General features: G+C 52.7%; 2 protein-coding genes across 7 annotated transcripts; one reads left to right on the forward strand and one right to left on the reverse strand.

The window, feature by feature from the left end:
• The first annotated feature begins 1,066 nt into the window (after positions 1-1,066).
• Positions 1,067-8,460, forward strand: Atxn7l3 (ataxin 7 like 3). Of its 5 annotated transcripts, none has more exons than XM_021175599.3 (13): positions 1,067-1,345; positions 2,686-2,796; positions 3,102-3,234; positions 3,439-3,610; positions 3,801-3,898; positions 4,074-4,096; positions 4,395-4,461; positions 4,585-4,670; positions 4,973-5,041; positions 5,261-5,304; positions 5,543-5,614; positions 5,695-5,852; positions 5,947-8,460. In XM_021175599.3, the coding sequence occupies exons 2-13, from the start codon at positions 2,746-2,748 to the stop codon at positions 6,093-6,095; spliced, it is 1,122 nt and encodes a 373-aa protein (XP_021031258.1). In that variant the 5' UTR covers positions 1,067-1,345; positions 2,686-2,745; the 3' UTR covers positions 6,096-8,460. The 5 variants fall into 5 exon arrangements, with proteins under 5 accessions (XP_021031258.1, XP_021031261.1, XP_021031260.1 ...); XM_021175602.3 differs by having other exon boundaries at positions 4,642-4,670; XM_021175601.3 differs by having other exon boundaries at positions 4,416-4,461.
• Positions 8,461-8,518: 58 nt separating this feature from the next.
• Positions 8,519-12,795, reverse strand: Tmub2 (transmembrane and ubiquitin like domain containing 2). 2 transcript variants are annotated; one of them, XM_021175604.3, is made up of 4 exons: positions 12,634-12,794; positions 11,998-12,052; positions 9,886-10,449; positions 8,519-9,679 (listed from the first exon to the last, which is right to left on the reverse strand). In XM_021175604.3, exons 2-4 carry the CDS (start codon positions 12,030-12,032, stop codon positions 9,319-9,321), a joined length of 960 nt encoding a protein of 319 aa, XP_021031263.1. In that variant the 5' UTR covers positions 12,033-12,052; positions 12,634-12,794; the 3' UTR covers positions 8,519-9,318. The 2 variants fall into 2 exon arrangements, with proteins under 2 accessions (XP_021031263.1, XP_021031264.1); XM_021175605.3 differs by lacking the exon at positions 11,998-12,052 and having other exon boundaries at positions 12,634-12,795.
• Positions 12,796-20,365: the final 7,570 nt, after the last annotated feature.

Below are 20,365 nucleotides of genomic sequence, written 5' to 3' on the forward strand. Positions count from 1 at the left end.
GAGGCCCCTCCCAGCGGAGCAGCATTTAGTGTAGGCAGAGTCTGGCCAGGGCCATGCAGGCTGTCTGAGAGGTGGAGGGTCCAGCGTGGGCTCCGGAAGCAGGAAAGGCGAGCAGGTGTGGGATCTAAATTAGGATAAGGGCGGGAGCGCGCTCAGCTCAGAACGGCGCAGCTTGCGCTCCGCAGTGAACCTTCTCCCTTGGGCTCTTTTCGGTTCGGAGGCCTGGGGTGGCTGGTGACCCACTCCGAAACCCATAGAACGAATGCAGACCAGCCCCTTTTAAGGGTGTTCCTTCCTGAGCGCCTAAATGCACCCCATTTCAAGCCCAGACTCTCCACACAACAGACTGTATGCTTCGGGGTCAAAGTGGGGGAGCGACCGGGGAGCAGAGCAGGGAACCCCGCGGGAAGGGCGGGGATGCCTGGGCCGGAAGGCGTCCCAGGCTCGGCTGGGAGCCGGCGCTCTCTTTCGACGCCACCCCGTTGCCTCCGCCCCCGAGCGGGCCGGGACGGCACCAAGTCTCCGCCCCTGGCGCACCGCGCACCTCACCTTGAACGCTGCCCCACCCACCTCGAGCCTATTGGGCCTCCCGGGCCGAGGACACTCCGCGATTGGCCGGACTCGTCCACGGAGGCCCCACCCATCTCCCCGCCCCAGGTCCCGTCCGCCGGTACTTTGGACGGCGGCGTGGCGCCCCTCCTCCCCTCCCGGTCCCCGCCCCCTGGAGCAAATGCTGCCGAGCTGCGGCCGCGGGGCAGATGCACGCGCTCGGGCCCTTCTAGCAGGCGCGAGCAGTCGCTGGGCGCGCGAAAGCGAAAGGAGGAAGAGGAAGGGAGGGCGAGGGCGGGGTGTTGAGGAGGGGCGGGAGGAGGAAGAGGAGGAGGTTGGAGCGCGCTCGCGCTTGGCCTCGCGCCCGCGCCGAGGGAGGGGGGAGAGGGGCGCGCGCGCGCACGCTCGCGTCCTCGCTCGCTCCATCCATCCATCCTCCGGTCGCGGCACGCGCGCGCGCTCCGGGCTCGCGCCGCACCCCCCGCCCGGGAGAGGCGGGCTGGAGTGGGGGGCGGGGGGAGGGGCGCGCGGACGGCGCGCGGACTGCGCGCGGGCGGGGTGAGGTGAGGAGGAGGAGGCGGCGACGGGACGAGAAGGGAGGGGAAGGGGCCATGGCCGCCCGGTGAGGCGGCGAGGCGGGGGGGCAGCCCGACCCCCCGGCCCCGGGCCCCGGGCCCCGGGGAGAGGCGAGGACGGACCGACGGACATGGGGCTCCGGAGTAGCCGCCGCCGCCGCCGCCGCCGGAGGACGCGGCCCTGAGAGGCCGCCGGGCCCCGGCGCGGCCCCCCGGGCGGGGTGAGTACGAAACAGGGACGGGGGAGGGGCCTGCGGGGGGCGGGGGGCGGGGCCCGAGGCGGGGCTTGGGCCCCCTCCCCCCAGGTCTGGGTCAGCGCCCCTTCCCCTCCCCCAGGGCCGACGCGGAAACGCCCGGCTTTCCCCGGCTTCCCGGCCGGGCCGGGGCCCCCCGGTCTCCCCCTGGCTGGGTCCTCCTTGGGCGGGGCAGGGCCGGCCGGGGAGGGGGCGCGGGGCCTTTGTTAGGGAGCCAGGCCCCAGCCCCCGGGACAATAGAGACACCCTCCCGGAATCCTCTCCCGGCCCGTCCGGGATCTGGGCAGGCGGCGACCTAGTGGGGTCGGGACGCGTCCCACTCTGCTTACTCTCTGGGGGTCGGTCTGTCCCGGCCCGCTGCCGGCCTTGGGCGGCTCGGCTCTCCTCCCCCCAGTCGGTATGATGCAGCAGCAGTGCCGCAAGGACGGGAGAAGAGCCGCGACACGGCCTGCTCCCCTTCCCAGTGCCCCTGGCTCATTTGTCAGTCCCCACCCCACTCGAGGCCAGCAGCTCCTTAAACTCGTACCCACTGTTCAGTGGGGCCCCGAACTGTGGGCACTGTTTCTGAATCCTACGGTGGGGTTTCTGGACTTTGGGGCTCTTGGAGAGACTTCCGGGCTGGTCCTGAGGGAGGGAGGGTGCGATCTAAAAGAACAGGTAAGGGGAGTGCCCACTCGCGTGCGTACCACGGGGCTCTCCTCTGCTCATGTTCTTGGTGGCTGGAAATGCCCTTTGCCTGTAGGCTTCTCTGGGCTCTGTTCCTCTTGTAGAGTGGCAGGCTTATTTTAAGAGAAGACAGAGTGGGGTGAAGGTTGTAGGGTGTTAGGGCCATTCCTACTTCTGGTAGCAGTACCCCCCCAAGTGGACATCCTGGCTGAAAGCAGAGGTGACTATGACAGCCCTTAGGGAAAGGGGGTTGTCTTGAGGAGTCTGTGCAGTTCTTTGCCACACCCTGTGGGTTTGCTTTGAGGCCTTAGAGTTCCTTCTCCTCCCCCTGCTGCATTGCACCATGGGTATCAAAGAGGGGTTTGAGTTTTGGGTACCTGGGATGAGCTGCTGCCTCCTATAGACCTAGAGTCTGATTGGCAAGGCAGTACAGTTCAGGGCCTGAGCTTAGGCCTGGGAAGGACTAGGCCACCTCTGGTTCTCAGGCCCTGAAGGACCATCTAGACTTCGTGAACAGGGCCTTGGGGAGGGAGACACTCTGATGCCAGGATTAAGCCCTGGGCTTGGAGGTGGGGAGGGGAGGTGGCAGTCTCTGGAGGTGTCTTGGACTCACACCAACACCCCCACCTCCATGTGTGCAGCCGTGTTGCCGCCCGCTGTGCTATGAGCAGTCAGAGCGCCGTCTCCACAAGAGTTTACAAATGAAAATGGAGGAAATGTCTTTGTCTGGCCTGGATAACAGCAAACTAGAGGTGAGGGCTCCCCCACGTGTGCCTCCGGTTCTTTCTCTCAATGTCTCTGCGTCCGTCGCTAAATCTGGCATGTGTGCCAAAGGAGGAATTTGGGTAGTCAGCCTTGCTCCTTAGAGGGAATAATAACCAGCTGAAAGGCCCAAGGATCTGGGAGGAAGAAGGAACTCAAAAATGAAGGTCAGGAAAGTGGCAAAGAAAGCAGCATGCTTGGTCAGGGCCAGGAGATGTGGTTGGTAAGAGTTGTTCAGTCAAGGCGGGGTACTCCCCTGTGACCATGGATGTTGGTGTTCTCTCCTGGGGCCCAGGCCATCGCTCAGGAGATATATGCTGACCTGGTCGAGGATTCTTGTTTGGGATTCTGCTTTGAAGTACACCGGGCTGTTAAGTGTGGCTACTTCTTCCTGGATGATACGGATCCTGACAGCATGAAGGATTTTGGTGAGCCTCAGGGTGGAAGGGGAGTGGTCTAGCTCTGCCCAGGAAGGGCTTAGAGCAGTCCTTTAGAAACTGCCCTATTTGTAGAGCCTGGAGCTCCTGTGAGCTTAGGCAAGAATGGGTTTAAAGAGAGCCTGGGACCAGAGGTGAGAACAAGAAGTTAGGGTACCCTCCCCGCTCTGATCGCCACGCCTCTCCTGTCCCCAGAGATCGTGGACCAGCCTGGGTTGGACATCTTTGGACAGGTTTTCAACCAGTGGAAGAGCAAGGAGTGTGTTTGCCCCAATTGCAGCCGCAGTATTGCTGCTTCCCGCTTTGCCCCCCACCTGGAGAAGTGCCTGGGAATGGGTCGCAACAGCAGCCGAATCGCCAACCGTCGGTGAGAACCTCTTGCTTCCAGCACCAGTGATGCACAACTTGTGCAATTGGTACTGAGGTGTAGTCTCATGGGGTCACTGGTAGGGTACAGAAGGGGACCACACCTGGTCCTCACATGCTTCCCTATAAATTCATGTGCAGATGGGTGATAGCCTTTAGCCTTGACTTTTTTTCTTCTCAACTCTGGGCAGGATTGCCAATAGCAACAATATGAACAAGTCTGAGAGTGACCAAGAAGACAATGATGACATCAATGACAATGACTGGTCCTATGGCTCAGAGAAGAAAGGTGTTTTGGGGGTCTGGGGAAGCCTGGGAGAAGCTGGGGTTAAGGAAATAGTAGTGGAGTATGCATTTGCCATAAACTGTCTTGACGGGGGAAGCATGTAGTTTTCAAAAACATATAAATGTTCTGAGAACAAGAACGCAAAAGTAACTGTGTTTTTTGTCCTGTTGTCTCCCAGCCAAGAAGAGAAAATCAGACAAGGTGAGAGCCGGGGCGAGCATGGGGGAAATTTGGGTGAAGGACAGATACTCTTCCTTTGGGGCAGGGATTGCTCAGGTCTTTTGACTCAAGTGTGAGGTCACTGGGGGGCATCCCTGGGTTTGGGAGTAAGGATGTCTGGTGGGCAGGGGAGCTCCAGAGGTTTTGTTGGTGGGCGGGTGGGAACATAGACAGCCGTCTTACCGGGAGGAACAGTAAACACTTGAGGTTGTTTCTTTGTCAAATCTTTTTTCCTTCCCTGGGTTCTCGGCTCCCCCTTATCATTGCCCTTTCCCCAAAGCTATGGTATCTCCCATTCCAGAACCCTAATTCCCCTCGAAGATCCAAGTCTCTAAAACACAAAAATGGTAAGTGGGGCTAGACCAACAGGGGCGCTGCTAGCCATGCTATTTATTACAGGGCTTGTAGTGGGGGTGAGGGAGGGCCTGTGATCCTTCTGTCACCCCCACTTCCTCTCTGGTTATTTTCAGGGTTCTCTGTCTGTACCTCTGCATCAAACACCCTTCCCCTTCTTTTTTCTTCTTCAGGGGAACTTAGCAACTCCGATCCTTTTAAGGTGAGTAGATGCTGCCCTTTCTGTGCTTCTCCCTGTTGTTGTGAGGTGGTTGGGATTTGGACAAGTAAGGCCAGGATGCTGACAGCTACGAGCGCTTGTAGCTCTTAAGTCCTGGGTGTTGATGTTCTCTGTGGGTCCCGTCTCTGTGTCTGTGTGCAGGTAGGCTGGAGGGACTTATGGACGATTACTTGGAGGCAGGGGTGAGCGGGACTGCTGCTCCATCTGCTCCTTTTCTGGCTGCCCTCTCTTTACTTCTCTGACCCGTTTTTTATTCCTGACCTGTACCTCTGCTTCTCTCACAGTATAGCAACTCAACTGGGATCAGCTATGAGACCCTGGGTCCAGAAGAGCTGCGGAGCCTGCTCACCACGGTGCGTAGCTGGAGAGGGGAGGGGGTTTGGTTTGGGCTGGGCAACGGGTAGGCCTCTGAAGGAGACAGGTGACATAGCAGCAGGAGCCATAGCTTTCTGTGAAAGTGGGCTTCCTCTGGGGTTGGTTTCTACGTGGTCGGCCTAGCGTTGGGGCAGAGGGAGTATTTAGTGTTTGGAACAGGTCTCCTGCCCCTCCTTTCAGCTGTGTTCTCTTTCCAGCAATGTGGAGTGATTTCTGAACATACCAAGAAGATGTGCACAAGGTGAGCTTGGAAACTTAAAAAGGGGCTGATCCTGGGCATGGGTCGGGGGTACTGTACCCCTGGATCTGAGCAGTGGGCTCCCGTTCTTACCCTCCCTTCATCTAATAGGCCTGATTAGGGGATCCACCAGCTGGGGATTCACCACTGGCTCTTTCCCTGTCCCTCCAGCTTCTGCTTCACCTGAGTTCCTGAAGTCCTTCCCTGCCTTGTCAGGGTCTGATCATTCTGTCCCCACCAGGTCACTACGCTGCCCGCAGCACACGGATGAACAGAGGCGAACCGTACGGATTTATTTCCTTGGGCCCTCAGCGTAAGTGACCTTTCCAAAAGGGGGGTGGGTCAGCTTGCTGATCTCTTTCCCTAACGTGTCTCTTTGACTCCTTTTTCTAGCGTTCTTCCAGAGGTAGAGAGCTCCTTGGATAACGATGGCTTTGACATGACTGACAGCCAGGCCCTCATCAGCCGGCTTCAGTGGGACGGCTCTTCTGATCTCTCACCTTCTGATTCAGGCTCCTCCAAGACTAGTGAAAATCAGGGATGGGGTTTAGGTATGCCATGTACTTGATCTCAGGCTCTTGGCAGTGGGGCACCCTTCTCCTTCCTCAGCTGCACTTTCATCCTCTATGCCTCCTTCCTCTGCAGGTACCAACAGCTCTGAATCACGGAAAACCAAGAAAAAGAAATCCCATCTGAGCTTGGTAGGGACTGCCTCTGGCCTGGGCTCCAACAAGAAGAAAAAGCCAAAGCCACCGGCTCCCCCAACGCCCAGCATCTATGATGACATCAACTGACTTGGGTGCAAGGGATAGCCTTTGGCTGAGAGAGCCCTCTCTCCCGACCCCCACCCAGGCAGCATAGCCTGGCATATGGACAGCTGCTGGGGGTCTGGGCTTGGGAAGCTTGGTGGGCCAGGCAGGCAGAGGATCCAATTATGTGCCCCTGGGGGGTGTCAGGATCCTCTGCAATGGAGCATGACCCCTCGGCGTGCAGGACTCAGACCTGGACATATTATGCCTTGGACATAAGTTTGGTGGGGAGACGGTTTTCCTATTTATTCTGTGAGTTACTGGATGTCCAGCTAGGCTGGGGGCCTGACCTGGGCACTGTGCCAGAGCACTGCCTGCTCCCCACCCCAGGAACTGGACTAAGCCCTGCCGAGGGGCATCGTGGCTACCCAGGCGGCTTTGGGTTGGAAGCTGAGCCCAGAGGGGGCCTCCCCTGGCTGCCCTCAGCAATGTGAAAGGGTCCGGTGCTTGGAGCTGAGGGGCAGGGCTGCTATGTCCTGTTTGTGTGCAGAGTCCTATCAGATGTCCCCATTCCCCGGGGTCAGCAGGCACAATGCTGTCTGCTACGGTGGGCATCCAGAACTGCCTCACAGGAGGCAGCCCTTTCCCCTCAGTCCCCATGGGCCTCCTTGGCAGCAGGAGCTGTCCTTTTGTTGTTGGGTGCCGGGAAAGGACCTCCAGCCTCTACAGCTTCAAGGAATGGGAAGGGGAGGGTAGGAAGAGGGAGCCTGTATCAGAGTGGCCCCCTGCCCTCCCTGCCCCAGGGCTGTGAGATGGCCCAGGTGAGAGGGACGGTGCTGCTTTATTTGAAATGTTTCTTACCTCATTCCCTGCCCCAGGAAGGGGCCCAGCCTCACCCTCCTGGGGTGGCCCCGTGTTCTCCCTCCCATCCTGCCCCCTGCCCTGCCCTGCCCTGCTGGGGCAGCCTGAGCTCCCAGCTGCTGCTTGCCCCCCACCCCCTTTCCCTTGACCAGCTTCAGTTCCTCTCAGTGCTCTCGCCTCTAAAGCCTGCCCTGTCTCCCCTCCCTTGCCGCTTTTAAGTTATTTATTCTGTACTTGTGGTTTGGGGCTCTGAGGAAAAACCCTAATCTTGTGCCTCTCTCCCTTTGCTAGGAGTAGGATGGGATGAGAAGGTAGTCTCTGCCCTGGGTTGTCAGTGGAGTTTGGAGGGGTGCTCTTGCCCCTCTGTGGGACTGTCATGCCAGAGCACCCACCTACCTGACCTGTATCCCACCTCCAAGCAGGTAGCATCACCCCTTGGAGCTGGAAGATCTGGCTGTGGGCTGATTGACAGGGATGGGGTTGATCCTGAGCCTAGTTTTCTGGCTCTTGCTATACATGTCCCCTCTCTTCCCAGGAGGAGGCGCTCCCACATTGGGTAGCTAGTACCCAAGACTGGTTGGACTGATTTGGGTTAGGGACCCAGCGGGCTAAGGGAACAACCATGCTAGGGCTGCAGCGCCCTGTCTGGAACCCAGTCTCCCTGGGGTGGCGCTCATTGTGGCTGAGGCCTGCTTACAAGTTGATTTTTAACCCAAGTATTGTGATTATTTTTTAAAAAGTCAAGCTAATTTTGGCAGGAGTTAGAATAAATCCTGGAGCCTGGTCCCCTCTGTCCTTGGCCCTCCATAGCCTTCTCGCTAGAGGGTGAAAGAGAAGGTTCTCGGGCCGGCCCCACTACCAAGCATAGCTTGGGAACCTGCTGAAGGTCAGGGGAAGCCGGCCCAGGCCCTTATCCCTTTGGAGTAGCTGCAGCTCAGGCCAACTCACTCTGCTCTCCTTCCCACCTCTCCCTTTTCCCTCTGGTTGGAGGGAGTAGTTTGGGAACTGGTTTGTCCACAAAAACTTCCCCATTGTTCCTTGGCTCACCCTCAGGGCAGAACCCCCTGCCCAGGCTGGGTGAGAGATGGGCTTGGTCCAGCAGGGACCCTGAGGGAACAAACCCCTTCTTTGGGGAGTATGCCCTCCCTACTGTGTAGTTGAACAGGGGCTAGGAACTCCCCATTCCCTCCCTCTAACAGCAGGCTGTGTGGGTTTCAATTCCCATCCTCCCCACCCTGGCTAGGTGTCGTCCGCCCTGTATCCTATCATGTGTCTGTGTGTGGGGGGGTTCTGTACTAATTTCCATGGCCGGTGGCTTTTCCTTCCATGCATCACTCCCCCCCCGCATGCCCAGGGGCCACCCGCCTGGCATTACCGCATGCTGGGGTCATTGGGGGAGGGGGGTGGGGCTCACGCTGTCCTGTGGTCTTGAGATTTTTATTTTTGCATATGTAATCCATCCTGTACAGGTAGCTAACTTTGTAAACGCTGTGTATTCCCCTCTGCCCCCATGGCTGCTGGTGTAAATAAATTGCATCTCCTGTTGGTAGCCCGGCCTACCCACTCTCATTACCATGTTGCTGAGGGCAGAGCAGTCACAAAAAGGCTCCATAGCCACAAAATGGATTTTTATTCATTCATACTGACCATCTAAGGGCTTAGGGGAGGGCAATCTATACCCAGAGCTCATCCTTGGAACTGGGCAGGGCACTGGATTAGGGCCAGTACTCTTGCAGTCTAGAGGCCTAGGATAACAGCAGCTGTGGCCTGGCCTCAATGCTGGGGGCTTGGCCTTCTGCCCCACTCCCCTTCCTCACTGAGCTCTATACAGGACTATTTAGAAACAAAAAAAAAAGAGCAAGCAAAGTGCTTTAAAAGAAAGCAAAATATCCTATTCCTGCTACAAGGGGCACAAGGAGGAGGTGGTGGCAGCTGGGTGCTGTAGGGAAGGCTGGCAGTCTTCATCCCTGTGAATTTAGTTTCAAAAGGTCCACACTCATCTAAGGAGTGGAAGGTACTTGAGGCTTCCTACAGAGGTATGCTAAGGCCATGCTGAGCTGTCCTGGCAGCAACCCTGGGGGTTAGGGAACAGACATGCAAGATACTGGGCCACAGCCAGGAGGGAAGACCCAGAGCCCAGGCTTCTCACTGATCTTGGCCTGTGAACTTTGGGATTCCAAAAGAGGGAAGATGATATCCTCGTTTCTACCTGAGTTGTGCTTGCAGAGATATCTGTACCCTCTGGACATGAAGGGAGGCCACACACCTGCTTCCTGGGTCCTATGGACAGGGTACCCACCATACCCTTCCTATCCCTCCCTCCCAGGTCCTTGGGCCCAGCTCTGGCCAGGAAAGGAGGGAGGCCACGAAGGAGGAAGACCATGCCTTTCTTTGTCTCCCGATGTCCTTATCTTCCATACATCCCAAATACTAGGATGCTGAAGAAGACTGTGACTCCAACCAAGGAGATAGTGGCAGGTCCTGTGAAGAACTGGCGGTAATTGATACGGAAGTACCAGACCACACCCAAGAGCACCACAAACACAGGCACCATGAGGCTGCCCACGTTGACACCAAGGCTAGATTGCTCAGTGGTTGGGGTCAAGGAGGCTGAGGGGCCAGAAACTGCTGCCCCTGGGGGTGAGCGGTGGCAGTGGATCACACAGTTGTTGGTAATGTTCAGGGAACTCAGTGTGCGTGCTGGGTCCTGCAGCAGCCGGCCCTGGTAGATCAACTTCATCTGGCTCTCTTGTCCAGGGAAGTATTTGCTACAAGGATGAGAGGAAAGACTGGATAAAGAATGAGGCTAGAGATATCAAGGCCTGGACATGGAAGACACTGAAGGTCTGTCTATGGAAGTCTTCATTTCCCCTTAAAATCCCTCCTTCGCTCACATATATGCACCAGCTTCTTCAGGGAAACCATCACCTGAGGAACAAGTCTCGAGCAACTGCCCTCTCTCCGGCCTACTCACCTTTTTAGGGTACCCACAGTGTCCTCTGGCCTGGCCACAGCTAGCTCCTCGGTGTCATTGAGGAACTTGAGGCGAACATTGATGAGGCTGGGGCTGGGAGAGAGGCAGGAGCCATCATCTAACCCCAGCGGGGCTTCTGGGCGGCTGCTCCCTAGGCCTGCTTGCCTTTTAGGCAGGCCTTGGATGTCCAGGAGATGCTCCAAGCTGGGCTCCATCTCTCCCCTAGCTCCAGGTTCTCCAGTGGCGTCTCCCGCACTGTCACTGGTCTCTTCAGCCTTGTCATCATTGCCCCCTGATGGATGGGGGTGTTCAGCTGGCTCTGGAGTACCTTGGTTTACCAGCTGGTCCACATGGCCCAGGTGGAGAACAGACGCGTCACCTGCTGACACAATGGTGCCCAGCAGCTGGTTGTTACCACTGTCTGCTACATAGGTGGAGAGCCAGGCTAGGACCAGGGCTAGAGTCAGCGCCACCACGCCTGCTACCACCATCACCTCATTACCCACACCCTCAATGAGGGTGACATCAGAGAGCTCCATGGCCTGGCTGCTGACTGGGTCCACACTGCAGGAACAAAGGGGGATAACATTAGGAGGGCCTGAGGGGTTATAATCAGGTTTCTACTTTGTTTAGGTTCTGAGGCAGGCTGGGGTTCAAAAAAAGAAAAAAAGAAAAAAAAAAAAAGGAAAACAGGATGGGGGCTGGGTGTTGTGTAGGAAGGGCAGCCAGCCAATTTCAATCTCAAGCTAAGGACTGACTTATCCTTGGCCCCCTCTGCCTTTACCGAGAAACTCTAGCTTTCAGATTCTGTGCTCATAAGAAGCATGGGTCACCGGAAAAGCCTCACAACCTTCTTACCAGCTGCTGTTTGCTTTGTATTTGGAGAATAATGGAGAAGGAACATTTGCTTCTGCTCTTCAAGACAGGGTTTCTCTGTGTAGCCCCAGCTGTCTTGGAACTACCGCTCTATAGACCAGGTTAGCTTCAAAATCACTTGCCCCTATCCGAGTATTGGGATTAAAGGCATATGCCACCACTGCCCGGCTTACATTTTGCTTCTTTAAGCTTGGAGTTTCTCTAGGATTCCTAACACATGACCAAGCACATCTGCACCCAGCAGCCTCAGTGGTAGCTTCAGATTAGAAAGACTCCTTCATGGGCATTGTGCGGCCACCCTTGCCAAATTTCCTTTGGATTACATCTCATTCATGGCCACACACCCATTCATGCCCAGATGTCAAGAGCCAAATACATAAATATACTCTCATCTATCAAGGACAGAATCAGATCACTTCAAATGGACAAATGTACTGGGACTATCGGCAGACATGTTTGTCTATTAAACTGTTCTGGCAAATTCTGGGGAGCCACATAGGACATTCACCAGAAACACTATATTCTTTAGTCTCCATAGGTTTGGCTTTATAACTGCAAAACCACTGTTCCGTTATATACCCTGGTTATCCCAGAACTTGGGAAGTAAAGGAAGTAAGGATACAAGGTTCAAGACAAGTCTCCACTACTTTGCAAGTTCAAGGCCGCCTAAGGCTACACGAGACAGCTTCAAGAAAACCATTGCCCAAGTAGAAATTATTTGGAAATATTTCCCAACAGTTCCCACTATCCTTTCAATCTGTCTTGTGCTATGAAGGTTTTCCCTCTCTGCGGCTTCTGAGAAAGCATTGGAGGCTCTCTGCATATTCCTCAGAGTACCGTCTCTTTTCCTTGGAGAATCTAGGTTCACAGCTGTCTCTGGGCAAATCCATCTGGTGATTATCATCATCAGACTACTCTCACAGCACCCACAAAACATCATTACACTTATAACCTGTCCATTCCTTCATTGACTCCTGGAAGAAAAGAACCGAGGGTAGTTCTCTTTGTTTGAAGCTCTTAATGCAATGTCACAGTAGCTGCTCAAGGAATATTTGTAGAACACACCAACACTCTCAGAAGCGTTTCCACAGTCTTATTTACACAGATTGGCCCTGGAGTCAGGGAAGCAATTCTGGATCACTGTCTAGCCCCCTCTTCTAGCTATGCAACGTCCAGCAACGTTCTCAAAGCCTCAGCTTTCTCAACAGTAAAGTGGGGTTTAAAATGGTTACCTACCTCATAAGGTTGTTTTGAAGAAGACGTGAAATCATCGAAGCAAAAATAATTAACACTGTTCAATAAACAAATGATAGCAATTACGTCTCATTCCCATAACTAACCCCTGTTGGTCAGGTTAGTGTCAGGAACCGTGATTTACACAAAAGGAAACTGTGGCAAAGACAGATGGAAACCGAGGACACAAGGATCTGCCGCGGGCAGGGGCCAGATAGGGGACCTGCATCTGTCTGATCCAAGGCCTCGGCTTTCTCCTCAGCCTGTGGACGACCCTGACCACCGCACTGTGGGGAGTCGTCCCCGACCGTGCTTTTTTCTGGGGTGAAGATTCTGCGTCTGAAGGTCCTATTCCCTTGGCAGTGGAGTCCATCAGCGCCCCCCCACCCCACCCCCGAGCCGAGGAGCTTCCGGGTTTCGGGCGCAGTGCCCAAGCCCGACTCTCCGGGACAGTGATGGTTTAGGGTCAGGTGAAGAAGCGAGGGTCGGGAGGTAGGGGGGGGTCACAATCCATCCACACCCCTCAAACTTTGGGGCGGGGCAGAGGAGAGGGGGCGGAGCTTGAGGACGCGAGGAGTCATGGGAGATTAAAGGGGGTTTGGATGGTTACTGTGCCTCGATGGGGAAGGAGAGCCTCACCTGACAAAGCCAGGATAAATGTTTTGACTTCACCAGGACAGTCTTTGTAGTTCTCTTTCCGTATGGGTCAGGGGAGGGGCTGGCAACTCAGGATTCTGTCCAGGGTCCGATCTCTTCCGGCTTTTCTCGGAAGCTGTTAACATCCGGGACAGGAAGTCCCGCCTCCCCGCCTTGTACTGATGACGCAAAACTACGTAAGGCGGACTGACGTAAACGTAATCTTTAAATAAAAGGGCCAGGTTGCGCCGCGGCAGAAAGGGCGGAGTCATTGTTGGCGGGACTTCGGACCTCCGGCAGTAAGACCACGCCCATTAGGCGTGGCCTCGGACCTCCTGGAGGTCAGAGGCGGGGCCAAAAGAGAAGAGGCTGGAGAGGGTGCTTGTGAGGGGCGTGGTTTCATGCTTAGATGATTGCCCTGGCAAGCTCTCCTGGTCCAGCCGCCGCTAGGTTTCCTTCTTTCCCGCCTGGTTTTTCCTTCCGGTTTGGTTCTCTAGCTCCAGCGCTAATGGGATTCATTACTGCTCCGCCAAAGCGCACCGGGCTCCAAGGTTGGGAGCGGTAAAGTCTGGTATTTTTGACTTCTAAGACAGTTGTTCCTCGAGGAGACAGGCAAGAATACAATTTAAAGTCTTAAGTACTTGAAGATTTCTACCTCGTATAGCTTTAATAAATGAAGCGGGAACGCATTGTAAAGAGATACAAATACAGTGCCCTCAACCGGGCAGTGGTGGCGCACGCATTTAATCCCAGCACTTGGGAGGCAGAGGCAGGCAGATTTCTGAGTTCGAAGCCAGTCGGGTCTACAAAGTGAGTTCCAGGACAAGCCAGGGCTATACAGAGAAACCCTGTTTCGAAAAACAAACAAACAAAAAACAAAAAAAAACAAATACAGTGCCCTCTTAAAAAAGGATTTTTTTTTTCTTCTTTTACTTGTTTCTGTGTGCATGCTGCCTGTGTGGGTGCTTGCAGAGCCCAGAAGAGAGCATTGGATCTCCATGAGCTAGGATTATAAGAGGTAAATCGCCAGTCTTGAGTGCTGGGGAGAGAACTCAGGTCTTCTGGAAAGAGCAACAAGTGCTCTTAACCATTGAACCATCTCTCCAAGTCTATCACCCTGGATTAGTTTTTCCTTTTTTTTTGTTTGATTGTTGATTCACTATGTAGTAGAGCAGCCTTTCTCAACCTTTGAGTCTAACGACTCATTCAGAGGTTGCATATCGGATTTTATATTAGTATTCATAACAGTAGCAAAATTACAGTTGTGAAATAGCAACAAAAATAACTTTACAGAGAACCAGTGTAGTGGATGATCTTTCCCATCTGGGCACCAGCATGAGATTAACCCAGTGTTTTGATGGTCTTGGTCACTTTAAGAAATATATTACATTTTATTTATTGATTGAGTGTATGTAGATGTGTGCACTACAGCCCAAACGTGGCAATCAGAGGACAGCTTGTGGGACTTGATTCTCCTTCTACCCTGCGGGTCCCAGGGGTTGAACTGATGTCACCAGCCTTTGTGGCAACTGGCCCTCCCCATACCATCTCACTGGCCCCTCCTTAATCATTTTTCTTTCTTTCTTTCTTTCTTTTTTTTTGGCTTTTTCGAGACAGGGTTTCTCTGTGTAGCCCTGGCTATCCTGGAACTCACTCTGTAGACCAGGCTGGCCTCAAACTCAGAAATCCGCCTGCCTCTGCCTCCCGAGTGCTGGGATTAAAGGCGTGTGCCACCACGCCCGGCCATTTTTCATGACACTGTAGATGTTCTCCTTATCTTTCCTAAACTATATATTTTTAAAAGATTTATTTATTTTATATGCGTACACCTTAGCTGTCTTCAGACACCCCAGAAGAGGGCGCCAGAACCACATTGCAGATGGTTGTGGGCCACCACGTGGTTGCTGGGATTTGAACTCAGGACCTCTGGAAGAGCAAGTCAGTGCTCTTAACTGCTGAGCCATCTCCCCAGCCCCCTTTCCTAAACTATTGAACTTTGAAACTTAGGTGTTCGTTTGTTTGTGAGGCAGTTCTCCAAGTAGCCCAGGCTGACTGAACTCCTGACCCTCATGTCAGCCTCTGCTCTGCTTTTTCTGTTTTTGTTTTTTGTTTTTTGAATCAGAATCTCATGAAGTTGGCCAGGTTAGCCTTGAACTCTCTCAGACTTAGGAAGACAGACCTTAATCTGAATCTGTATTGGGCCTAACTCAGCCTCTGGAGTACCTGGAGTTAAATGACTCTGCCAAGCTACCTGGCAGACTCTGCGTGCGTGCGTGCGTGCGTGTGTGTGTGTGTGTGTGTGTGTGTGTGTGTGTGTGCATGCCTCTGTGTGTGTGTGTGTGTGTGTGTGTGTGTGTGTACCTGTGTATGCAGGTACATATGTATGCAGGCACTCTCTCCATCATACTTTCTGAGACAATGGCTTTTACTGACCCTGGAGTTAATTGTGTTACACCAGCTAGCCAGGGATCCACCTGCCTTCATCACTTAGCAGTGGCATTCCTCAGACATACAGCTGTGCCTGGCCTTTTTTTTTTTTTTTTAAATTTTGTTTCATTTATTTACTTTGAGACAATGTTTCTCTACGTAGTCCTGGCTGTCCTAAAACTTGCTATGTAGATCAGGCTGGCCTAGAACTCAGAGAGATACGTTTGATACACCTGCCCCTTCCTCCCAAGTGCTAAGATCAAGGATGTGTACCACCATGGCCTGATTATTATTGTTATTATTATTTAATGTGGGTGCTGAGGATCAAATGAAGACCTTCATATCTCCCCAGCCCTTAGAATGACATCTGATATTTTTTTTTTTTTTTTTGGTTTTCAAGACAGGGTTTCTCTCTATAGCCCTGGCTATCCTGGAACTCACTTTGTAGACCAGGCTGGCCTCCTCGAACTCAGAAATCCACCTGCCTCTGCTTCCCAAGTGCTGGGATTAAAGGTGTGTGTCACTACTGCCTGGCTCATGTTTTGCTTTTTTGAGACAGAGTTTCTCTGTGTAGCCCTGTCCTGTAACTCTCTTTGTAGACCAGGATGTCTCCAACTAACAGAGACCTGCCTCCCGAGTACTGGAATTAAAGGCATGCACTGAGATGCCCATCTTAAGAATGACATCTTTAACTGCAAATAGCTTCCTACTTGTTTATGGTGTAGTATTTATCAAAGAACCCTGAGATCTGGGAGGTTGGCTCAGTAGGTGCTGCTCTTGCAGGTTTTGATGACCACCTGTAATTCTGGTTCCTGGGTTCCTATGCCATCTTCTGCCATGTCTCTGCAGTCATCCCCACACACAAATAGGATGTAAAACAAAGCAAAGCCACCCAGAGCCTCTATTTCTTTTAATATGTTCTTTGCAACTGGAAAATCTTTTCCTATTACAAAGTTAACACCTATAATCCAGTATATCTTTTCTTTAAGAGAACAAAACTCTTAGAGGCTCCCAGAGACAGAACCACGACCCAAAGAATGAGTATTGGCTGGACCTAAGGCCCCCTACACATATGTAGCTGATGTGTAGCTTGGTCTTCATGTGGGTCCCCCAACAAGTGGAGCAGGGGCTGTCCCTGAATCTGTTGGCTGCCTGTGGATCCTGTTCCCCTAACTGGACTGCTTTGTCTGGTCTCAGTAGGAAAGGATGCACCTAGTCAGTCCTACATGACCCAGGGGAACCTCCCACTTCTCAGAGGAGAGGGGGAGGGGCAGAAGCCATGTGTGTGGGGGGGGCAACTCTAGGGGTCTGATATTGGGATAAAAAGTGAATAAATAATGAAAATAAAAAACAACATCAGGCTGGGTGGTGGTGGTGCACGCCTTTAATCCCAGCACTTGGGAGGCAGAGGCAGGCGGATTTCTGAGTTCGAGGCCAGCCTGATCTACAGAATGAGTTCCAGGACAGCCAGGGCTACACAGAGAAACCCTGTCTCGAAGAAAAAATAAATAAATAAAAAGCAACATCAGCTAAAGGGCTCTGCATCCCTATAGGAGGAACAACAATAGGAACTAACCAGTACACCTCACCCCCACCCCCCACCCCCCACCCCCGAGCTCATGTCTCTAGCTGCATATGTAGCAGAGGATGGCCTAGTAGGCCATCAATGGGAGGAGAGGCCCTTGGTCTTGCAAAGATTATATGCCCCAGTACAGGGGAATGCCAGGCCCAGGAAGTGGGAGTGGGTGGGTTGGGGAGTAGGGTGGGGGGAAGGGTATAGGGGACGTTCAGGATAGCATTTGAAATGTAAATGAAGGAGCTGGAGAGATGGCTCAGAGGTTAAGAGCACTGGCTGCTCTTCTGAAGGTCCTGAGTTCAAATCCCAGCAACCACATGGTGGCTCACAACCACCTATAATGAGATCTGCTACCCTCTTCTGGGGTGTCTGAAGACAGCTACAGTGTACTTACATATAATAAATAAATCTTAAAAAAAAAAAAAAAAAAGCCGGGCATGGTGGCACAGGCCTTCAATCCCAGCACTCGGGAGGCAGAGGCAGGCGGATTTCTGAGTTCGAGACCAGCCTGATCTACAAAGTGAGTTCCAAGACAGCCAGAGCTATACAGAGAAACCCTGTCTCAAAAAAACAAAATAAATAAATAAATAAATAAAATGTAAATGAAGATAATATCTAATAAAAAGAAAAGAAAAAGCAACATCTTCAAAGCAAAGCTCCAACTCAGGACTGCGGGGCGGGGCCGTCTTTCCCTTTTTAGAGCAGTGACCTTCTAACACTGTGACCTTCTAACATAGCTCCTCATGTTGTGGTGACCTCCAACCATAAGAATATTTTCATTGCTACTTTGTAATTGTGTTTTTGCTACTGTTATGAACTGTAATATAAATGTCTGCATTTTCTGATAATCTTGGATGACCTCTATGAAAGGGTTCTTTGGGTCCCCAAAGGGGTCACAACCCAACCCACTGGTTGAGAGCCACTGTCTTGAACCTTTTGGCTCTGTGGAACTAAAGCAAACCTTCAGGACCCTGATATAGCTGTCTCTTGTGAGACTAGGCCGGGGCCTAGCAAACACAGAAGTGGATGCTCACAGTCAGCTATTGGATGGATCACAGGGCCCCCAATGGAGGAGCTAGAGAAAGTATCCAAGGAGGTAAAGAGATCTGCAACCCTGTAGGTGCAACAACATTATGAACTAACCAGTATTCCGGAGCTCTTGACTCTAGCTGCATATGTATCAAAAGATGGCCTAGTCGGCCATCACTGGAAAGAGAGGCCCATTGGACAGGCAAACTGTATATGCCCCAGTACAGGGGAACGCCAGGGCCAAAAAAATGGGAATGGGTGGGTAGGGGAGTTGGGGGGAGGGTATGGGGGACTTTTGGGATAGTATTGGAAATGTAATTAAGGAAAATACGTAATAAAAAAATATTAAAAAAAAAAAGGAAAGGGGGGCTAGTGAGATGGCTCAGTGGGTAAGAGCACCCGACTGCTCTTCCGAAGGTCCAGAGTTCAAATCCCAGCAACCACATGGTGGCTCACAACCATCCGTAACGAGATATGATGACCTCTTCTGGTGCGTCTGAAGACAGCTACAGTGTACTTACATATAATAATAAATAAATAAATCTTTAAAAAAAAAAGGAAAGAAAGAAGAAAATGTAAGGAAGGAAAAGAAACTGAAATAAAGTGCTGTGTTAAAAGGTAAAAAAAAAATAAAAAAAGCAAGCCTTCTATCCAGAAACAGGTGGTTCCTGCTCTACTGAAGCAGGGCGGAGGCTGTCTTGTGCCAATGAAAGGGAATCTGCACAGAGAGAACTCCCTGGAGGAGCAAACTGGACAGAGGCCCCAGGAAGCAGTCCCAGGCCTTCTGATGTGGCTCTGCTGTCTGCTTGGTAATGCCAACTGGTGACTGAGAGTCTAGATCCCCAGCAAAAGGTCAAACAAGTCCCTCTATTTTCTGCTGGAATAGCTACTTTAGGCTTGAGATCTGGAGGTGGCACTGGGTGGGTTTGGAGGAAGGCTGGTGGTCTATAAAGCTTTTCATGACACCAGGAACACCTGTTCAAGGCAGAAAACTCAGGAACCCCAAAGGACACAAAGGAGAATGAAAGTGGAGCAGTGGGCTCTCCAGTCACATTTAAACCTGACAATGTCCACACGTTTGTTCTGTGCACAAATTATTTATTTGTATTCATCGAACTGGTTTGCCTTGAAATGTTTCCTCCTAAGGATGAGTGGTCACACCTTTTTGTCTTTGGGTCCAGAAGTAAGAGAGGACAGCTTTCTAGCTTTCTGGGCCCCCGAAGCCACTCTAGAGCGACTGCCAATTAAGATTCCATGTGACATTTGGGCAGAAGGGAGAACACATTATAAAAGCCTCTTCAAAGACTACAGCCCCAAGCTCAGGATCACCAAGGCAGTAACTGAATAAGCACAGAGGTAAAGGCAGGTTACCACAGGAGTGGTCACAAACCACAGTTCTGTAGACAGAGTGTCGTCCAGGCCAAAAAGTGGGGAAGACTGTGCCAAGCAGTTTCCAAGAAGGGCTCAGTTCTGGAAGTGGTAACCAGTTTACTGAGCCCATGTTGCTGGGCCTGTGTACGGAGGAGGTCGGAGGACAGACCCAACAGAATCTTGCCTACTTTTTTTTTTTTTTTTTTGGTTTTTCGAGACAGGGTTTCTCTGTGTAGCCCTGGCTGTCCTGGCACTCACTTCATAGACCAGGCTGGCCTCGAACTCAGAAATCCTCCTGCCTCTGCCTCCCGAGTGCTGGGATTAAAGGCGTGCGCCACCACGCCCGGCTCTTGCCTACATCTTGTTGAGGTTTTTCTTCTCGTTTCATTTTTGAGACAGGGTCTTAGGTAGCCCAGGCTGGTTTTGAACACCGGCTTCCACCTCCCAAATGATGCCACTCACTGTGGAGGGTTGGCTTCGCTGTTTTCCGGTTCCGTTCTGGATCCAGCCTAGGGCCTCACACACACTGGGCAGGGGCTCAACACTGAGCTCCATCCCAGGCCCCTGCTGAATTTTCACTTTAGTCAGAAGGTTGGGAAGAGCTACTAAAAGGAGCTGTCACAATTGTGGCTTTAACAGAGAAGAGGATGGGGGAGAGGGACTCTGACAGGGGAGGGGCAGCAATCAGGATATTTGAAATGAATAAATTAGTGGAGAGAAAAAAAAAAAAAGATCATGCCAGCCTCCAGGACATGGGTTTCATTAAGAGCTAGAAGTGTGTGGCTTTGTAACTGGACACTTGTTCAGCATGTATCAAGCCTGGGGTTCCATGCCTAGTGCCGAGAAGAAAACCAAGCAAAACTACTGTTCTTTGAAGTTCTACCCAGAGTCTGGATAAAACACACAGGCCAGGAGGCAGGTTTCCCCCATCCCTTGCCCAAAATCTTGCTAGCTTTGAACTTACAATTCTACTGCCTCAGCCTCCTGAGTTAGAGGTCCGAGCCATCAAGTCCAACTAAGGGCCTGTCCCTATGAAACCGGCAGAGCAGGTGTATAGGCGGGCGGCGAGGAGAACCTGCATGGGGTCAGTTGCTTGTCACTTGGGTGGCTACAGAGGCCATCATCTGATGGCAGGTGGGTGAAAGGTTTCTTTGGGGACAGGCTGAGAAGGCCTGAAGATCAGCGGGTGGCTTAAGATGTCAGTGGAGGGACAAGCTACTCCTGGAGGACATGCAAAGTGCAGAGGAAGCTGGGCAGTGGGGGCAGCGGGGGCAGCGGGGGCAGCGGTTGGTTTTCCGGGGGTGGGTGTAGGAACAGCTGGAAGTTCAGAGC

The sequence above is a fragment of the Mus caroli genome, unplaced genomic scaffold, assembly GCF_978045245.1.
Source record: "Mus caroli unplaced genomic scaffold, Mus_caroli_1 scaffold_13, whole genome shotgun sequence".
NCBI classification, from domain to species: Eukaryota; Metazoa; Chordata; class Mammalia; order Rodentia; family Muridae; genus Mus; species Mus caroli.

Excerpts from the sequence above, each read along its gene's own strand:
- Atxn7l3 (XM_021175599.3), top strand. The coding sequence starts at position 2,746 with ATGAAAATGGAGGAAATGTCTTTGTCTGGCCTGGATAACAGCAAACTA. Across the intron at positions 3,235-3,438 it reads TGACAGCATGAAGGATTTTG|AGATCGTGGACCAGCCTGGG; the intron begins GTGAGCCTCAGG and ends TCCTGTCCCCAG. Across the intron at positions 5,305-5,542 it reads ACCAAGAAGATGTGCACAAG|GTCACTACGCTGCCCGCAGC; the intron begins GTGAGCTTGGAA and ends TGTCCCCACCAG.
- Tmub2 (XM_021175604.3), bottom strand. The coding sequence starts at position 12,032 with ATGATTTCACGTCTTCTTCAAAACAACCTTATGAG. Across the intron at positions 10,450-11,997 it reads CTTCAAAACAACCTTATGAG|TGTGGACCCAGTCAGCAGCC; the intron begins GTAGGTAACCAT and ends TTGTTCCTGCAG. Across the intron at positions 9,680-9,885 it reads ACTGTGGGTACCCTAAAAAG|CAAATACTTCCCTGGACAAG; the intron begins GTGAGTAGGCCG and ends TCATCCTTGTAG.